Below are 6,928 nucleotides of genomic sequence, written 5' to 3'. Positions count from 1 at the left end.
CCGGCTCCCAGAGCCCGCGGGTGTCCGGCGCACGTGCAGCACGGGACCCCCCTCGGGGGCTTCCCCGTCGCAGCCGCCTCTGCCCGCACAGCAGCTGTTTGGGGAGCCCCTGCGAAGGGTGTGAGGACGCGTGGCATGAGAGGGGCACACAAGGGCACTGTCCCACCGTTAACACATCCCTCCCTACATGGGATCCGGAGATGGGGAGCCACTGGGGTCCAGGGACGAGTGCGGCAAGGGGAAGCTGGCGTCCTAGTCGCTGGCCGGGACTGCAAATTGACCCTGGCGAGATCCTAGCGCTGCCCCTTCCTGTCCTGTCCACCTCTCGTGTTGGATGCCACTGGCCAGCGTTGGGCTGCGGCCAGCTTGGGGTCGAGCCGTGTCCGTGCAGCGTTGGGCTGGAGTGGAGTCAGCAGCTAGGGATGCTGCTCCTGGGAAGTGAAACCTCAAGGCTGAGGGGGAAGAGAGGACCACTTTGAATGCCCCGCTGCAGCCAGGGGAGCCCTGGGGTTAAACAAAAGCAGCACGAGCTGTGCAGAGAGACTGGGATCCTGTCCTAGCAGTAACGAGACCCTCTTGCATCATTAAAGCTTCGTGATCCATGTCGCTGATTTTGTGTCTGGGTGGGTGGCTGCCAAAGCTTGTTTTGTCTGTGCACCAGGGTGAGGGTTGCAATGGGACGTGGTGCCTGTGAAACGCCAGCTTCCACGAGGGAGGTGTGGTGTGTCACGCTGGAATATGTGCCGCTCAGTTGGCCTGCAGCCAAGAGATGGGTCCATTAAAAGCACCCTTAAAGTGGGTCCAGGGTGGCTACCGAGACCTCACAACACCTGCATGCACACACACGAGGCCAAAGCTTGAGCAGGCCTAGCTCCTACAGACAGCACCGGGGCTGACAATGGGATGTGTGTGTCATCTGTGATCCTAGTTTGGGATGATCATCCTTGAGACAGCCATGGTGCATGTCGCTCTTAAACTCCCAGGGGAACTGCAAGTCCTTTTTTTCCACGGTGCTCCCCACATCCTAGAGATGGGCCAGGCCCAAAACAAGGATGTGGGTGTCTGAAACAGGACTAGGCAGACTACAGGTGCTGATTAAAAAAATACGATCTAAACCCTCTCCCCCCACATACTCAACAACCATTCCCTTATTATCTCTTTTTGATGCTCCCTAGGCAATAGTGTTCTGCCTTTTGTGCAGGTCCAGAACTGCCTGTCTGAGCATTCAGATGCCTAATACTTGCCAAAGACCCATTTGGATCCCAAATCTAGGGCAACTGAGTCCTAAGCCCCAAGGGTCCTAATTTGACTGGCATTTTTAGAGCACACAAAGTGCACCCCAACAGCACTGGGTTCAGCACAGCAGCAATAGCCATGTTTCATTGGAAAGCCCAGAGGGTGGTGACACCCACCTTTTATACACCACCGCCACCACCTGCTATGTTTTATAAAGAGCAAACTCTTCTTTCAGAGAATGCCCTGAGGTGCCTGCCCTTAGGAGTGGGTTCTGGGCTCTGCCCAGCTCCTGGCCGCCAGGGCCAGCGCTCTAATTAAAGTGCTCCCCTTCCCCATCCCCTCCCAGAGCACATGTATAAATGCCCCCATCCCAGTGTCTGCATCTCCCAAGCTGCTGGGTGTACTCAGGTCTGAATCTGCTCTCAAACAGAAATGGAGAGAAAGTTTTACTAGCCTCAGGCAACAGCTTGCTTGTGCTATCGCTTCCTCCCCCTCATGTGAATTAGAACTCAGGACCTTGGCTCCAGCAGCACAGCAAAGGAGTGCTTCTGTTAGATGGTAGTAGCATCAGCTTGCTATCCTCTGCATAAAGTAGCCCCTGGGGACTGGGGTAGGGATGTGATCCTTTCTTTGCAAATGTGCTCAACTCATATAAGACCCTGAGAAGTAGACTTTTTATTACAGCAAAGTGAGAGAGGCTGCGCTGGAAATGAGTGAGAAGTGTAAAGAAACCAGAGCCAGTGTTCCTTCATAGCAAACCCTCATGATGCCTTTTTTTATTTGAAGCCATAATAACAAGCACCAGAAAAACATGCAACATAATCTCGCAAAGAGGGGCCAGGCCTGGGAGGGAGGTCGGGCTCGCCAGAGAACAGATAGTCAGTGCAAGGGCCTGGAGCATTCACTCCCCAGAGGAGAGCTAATTCCTGAGGTGCTGCCCCTCCCAGCCACTCCTAGTGCAATTGCTGGCTTTAGCAGTAGCCAAGAGGGTTAGAGAGTGATTCCTTTGGTGAACATGTTCCTCCCCCTTCCCCAGATTCACACGCATTCAAGGCTACTCACTCCTGCCAAGCCTGACACCCTCACTATCCCCAAAGAAGAAATTCAGCAGAGGCTTTTAACAGTCTACAGCAGGGGTGTCAAAGATAAGGCTGCATCTGACCCGACCTGCGGGGCTCCTAAGAAGGCTGGAAATTTGGGCCAGGGTCCACTGCCACCGACACACCTGGGCACCTCTATACTCTGTGTGGTGGGGGTACACGGGGAAGTATCAGTGGCTGCTGTTTTTGTGCCCTCCCCACAACTTGGTGCCCAGGGTTTATAACCTGGTCCCCCCACCTTAGCCCATTGCTGAATTTGTGTGTACCGAGTCCTGGTGGTGACATGTGTCAGTGACAGAAGTTACAACGGGCAGAAGAACAATGGTTATGTTAACAACCCCTGTGCCCTCACCACTCACCCTACCACCAGGCCCAGATCCAGCCCATGAGGAGCCCCGGGGTCCGAGTCCGGGTCCAGCCCAGGGGGCTGGTCAAGTTTGACACCCCTGGTCTACAGGAGAATGCAAAGCTGGCGCTAGGTAAGATTGGTTCCTCCCCCTCTTCCAAGTGACCTGTCCCAGTGGTCCCCACATCTGCTGGAGGTTAGCCTGACACAGATCTCTGTCCCAGGACAGGGCTGTATCATGAGCAGCATTGAAGAGCAGGCCCAGATTCTGCAAGGCAAGCTCAGTGGGAATCATTAATGCAGGACTGCGGGCTGGGTTGAGTCTGGCACCCCTAATGCTACGGCTGCCTATGGGCTCTGTTAATTTTCAGAGGGTAAAACAAATACTACTCAACAGTTCCAGTCCCCGCATCCAGCACTGGGCAGAGAGGGCGGTGCCAATCTTAGCGCCACTAAGCAGAAAAATATATAATACTTTATATTTCCCATTTCAAATAAATAAATACAGACACGGAACAAAACAAAACTCACAGTATACGTCATTCACAGACCCTGCTTCTGCATGAGGGCTGGGGTTAAAAATACAGAGAAATACTTTCTCTTTTTCTCCTGTACCTGGAGCCGTTATTACTAATCAGTGATAAGAAAAATAAAGACAGAGAGATTCATCCCTCCCTCCTTGGCATGGACAGGAGCCAGCTCACACAAACCCTGGGCTCCTGCAAGATACAGAGCAGCATAGTTCCCTGCTGTGACTCATGCTCAAAGAGGCCTGCTCTTCAGCTGGTGTCAGTCACCATTACTTGCTGACCTCCGTGCAGCCACGGTGACTTATACCAGCTGAGGACTGCCCTCAGCTATCATCCAAAATTAGCAAAAAGGGACAAAGGCAAAGCAGGAATCATTTGTGTTGGTGGAGCTTCGGTTGTTCAGTTGTTGTGGTATGGAAGCGTGGAGGGTTTCAGCTACAGCAGCTAGCAACTGCCCTTCCAGATTAGACTGATTGTCTGTCTGGTCTGGACCCTTGTCTCCAGTATCAGCTGCTTCAAAGGAAGATGCAAGGAACCCTACACGGGACAATTATGGGACAGCTTGACCAGAGGGGAAGTGTCTTCCTGCCTCCTGGCAGCTAACATTTGACTTATGCCCAGGAACTGCAAACACCATGAAGAACTAAGAGGTTTCCCACCTAGCCGTTGGGCCGGAGAAACACCACGGGCCGTAGACCATTGGGTTCCCTTGTTTCCTGGGGCTTTTCAAGGCAACAGACTGAGAAGCACACAACAGGGTCACTACACTGTGCTGCAGAGAAGGGGCTCCTGTTAAACAGTGGTATCCGATCCTCTGCAGCTCTGTTGCTGCCAGATGACTCTGTAAGACGGTTGCAGTGGAGGGAGGGTGGGGGCCCCTGGAAATCATTCCAGGAGGAAGAGGAAGGGGAACTTACAACATATGTAGAAATGGGGTCTTTGCTGAACAGAAGGTCCCACAGCTAACAAAGCACCATTAACATCAGTGTCTCCTTCAGCAAAGGGGAGCCCCCTCCCCAGCATGTCGCGGGGGGGGGAAGAAAAGGGAGTAAGACTAAAAAGACCTAAGGCAGAAGATTTGGAGTGGGATCTGAATTACTGGGCCCCTGCCTGAAGGGAAAGTATATACCCCTCATCATGCATTGCAGTGCCCTGAAGGGGAGGTACACGGCTCCCACTATACACAGCAGTGCCTCAAGGTTCTCAAGGAGTAAAGGTTTTAAGGCACTAAAAAAGCTGCTTTACATGGATTTCAGACAGTCTAGGACAATGAGCAAGAGGCAGGAAGAGAAGCCATCAGAACCCCTGATCGGATGTCCAGCAGAGGGCTGCTTTGTTTGGGAAGATTGGGTGAGGAGTATGGATATGTAAGAAAAAAAACATAAGACCGAGGAGCCCTGTTGTTAGTCCCATCCTCCTCTACCCCATCCTATTCCCACCCGTGGAAGAGGCGTACAAGCCAATGAAAACTACAGCAGTTGTTAAGGAAACAGCACAACAGAAAAGAAAGATTAATGTAGTGCTAAATATGCCTTGTCTTTGGGATCTGTGCTGCCAGTGCCTACCTTCCCTTCTGCCCAAAAGCTCTGGGCAGAACCCTGCCAGAAGAGATCAGGCCTCACAGTGCCAATGGGCTCCAGGGCCAGCTGCCTATGCTGCATTGGCTGGAAAGACTAGCAATAGTCTTGTTCCTGGGTTTGGTGACCCATCAAGCTGCCACGGAGCTCCAGATCACAGGATGCAGGTGGGAAAATGCCACTGATTTAAGCAGTCTGTTATCATGCAGCTAGACAAGGAAAATGCTAATGGCCTTGGGCGTGGGCAGATGAATACTCCAGTGTAATTCACATTGATTTTATATACTGATGTAAACTACACCAGGCCCTGGAATGGACAGATGTGGAGCTATCCTGGGGTAGCTCACATAGTAGGAAGCTATTCTGGCACCATCACACTAGGTGCCAAATTAGCAATAACAGCCTATTTGCCTTCAGGAAATGACTGACTACCCCAGGATGGACCTGGCTAAAGGACACCTAAACTGGGGTAGCCTACACGGGTGAAGTTTTACCCCTGATTCTTTCAGGGCTAATTCTGCAGCAGATCAGGCAGTTACCCCAGCCTAGGCATCATTCATCCACAACTTTTTCACACAAGTGTCATGTCAGTGACCTCTGTGGAAATGTTACATCTGTCCAGGGCTCTAAACTTTCTCCTTGAACACACTCCCATCTTGCTGGTGCCCATGTGAAACCTAACGAGACTGTTACTGCCTTGCCAAGATTTTTTCTCCTTGGAGCAAAGTGTCATCAGTTTAGATCAACAAACTACAGAAATGTATCCCAGAAGTCATGCAAGGCTCTGTGGCTTAGGGCATCAGACAGTGTCCATGTCCTGCTGCAAGCCCCACTGGGACCTGAAATTTCCAACTCCTTGGAGGGCTGATAAAGAGGGGTAGGAGGCCCAGGGATATTCCTCAGACATGGGGAAGAGGCAGCCTTTAATGGACATGTGGCTCCGGGTGGGAAGCAATATCAGTTCCTTCTGCAGAGGCCACTTTGGAAGAGGAACGAGCTGGGCACCTGCCTAAGAAAAAGACTCCCCCTTGCTTGAGAATGGAAAATACTATGTAGGTCCCTGCCCTGCATAGGCGAGATGATGTCCCACTGGCAAAGGATGTCACAGGCATTAAGCTGCTGGCACACTGATTTAACTGGCCTAAATAATGAGCTCCCTCTGAGCCACACAGGAGCAGAAAAGCAGCTGAAAACCCTCCATCAGCTTCCCTGAGGAGATAAGAAGGCTTCAGGCAAAAGGGAGGAAGAGATACATACCCGCCCCCCCTAACAGCATATTCTCCCTCTTCCCCACCTGCACCTTTACTCCCTCTGCCTTGGTCCTAGGGGAGCACGGAGGCAGGGACAAGACTGCCTCTGCACCGGGGGTGCTTTTGCACAAGGAGGTGCCAAGATGACTGGGCTCCTGCAGTCTCCCTGACTTAGGTCTCTTCAACCCCTTTGCTTTCACTAGCAAGTGACCTGCCACGGCTTCTAAAAGCCGAATTGGCTTGTCATACCAGCTGTGGGCAGAAGTTCCACGCGACCTCATGCTCTGGGGAGGGAAGCCAGGAACACAGGAAAAAGGAAATGATGTTTATAGAGCAAGAAAGAAAAACCCTGCTAAAGAAAACACAAGTTTTGTGGTAGCCACTAGGAGTCTGCTACAAGTTAAGTATACCTGGGACTATGACAGGGCTTCTGCCTGCCAGCCACTTAAAGGCAGGCATCTCATAATGCCCAAGAGGGATGCTGGCATGACCATGGGCCTCAACAAGGATCGCAGAGGATGCAACTCCCGTTGAGGCTCAGCAGTGGGATGGGCATGTGTTTGTGTGTGTGAGACAAGGTGCTGTCCATTCGGGGTGGGGACGCCTTGGGACCAGGGTGGGTGGGAGAGGAGGTACTTCATTGCTTGTCGATGGCTCCTTCTTCTGCAGAGCTCTCCTTGCTGGTGGCTTGCGCATGCCATGTGGTCTCTTTAAACACAAACCAGCAATTTCCAGCCCACAGGATAAAGTTGATGAAGCCAAAGAGCTGGAAGAGAGAGAGAAAGAGAGGGTAAAAAGCACGGGCAGGAAACACACACATGCACATGCCTGTGTCTGCTCAGTGGGTAGATTCAGAAGTGTTCAAAACTGCAGTTATGTTGTCCTCTGG

At 52.0% G+C, this 6,928-nt stretch overlaps 1 protein-coding gene across 1 annotated transcript in view; it reads right to left on the bottom strand.

Moving 5' to 3' along the window:
* Positions 1–1,982: 1,982 nt before the first annotated feature.
* SYPL2 (synaptophysin like 2) overlaps positions 1,983–6,928 on the bottom strand; it is a gene marked incomplete at its 5' end in the record, with an annotated part of 23,206 nt that continues 18,260 nt past the window's right edge. The window contains one exon of the mRNA XM_019513728.1: positions 1,983–6,805. Coding sequence (XP_019369273.1) covers positions 6,677–6,805 — 129 coding nt within the window. The remainder of the gene's footprint in view (positions 6,806–6,928) is intronic.

This window comes from Gavialis gangeticus, unplaced genomic scaffold, assembly GCF_001723915.1.
Source record: "Gavialis gangeticus isolate Ggan-Ray unplaced genomic scaffold, GavGan_comp1, whole genome shotgun sequence".
Classification (NCBI taxonomy): Eukaryota; Metazoa; Chordata; order Crocodylia; family Gavialidae; genus Gavialis; species Gavialis gangeticus.
The sequence above is the reverse complement of the archived record's forward strand: the minus strand, read 5'-3'. Positions and strand labels throughout refer to the sequence as shown.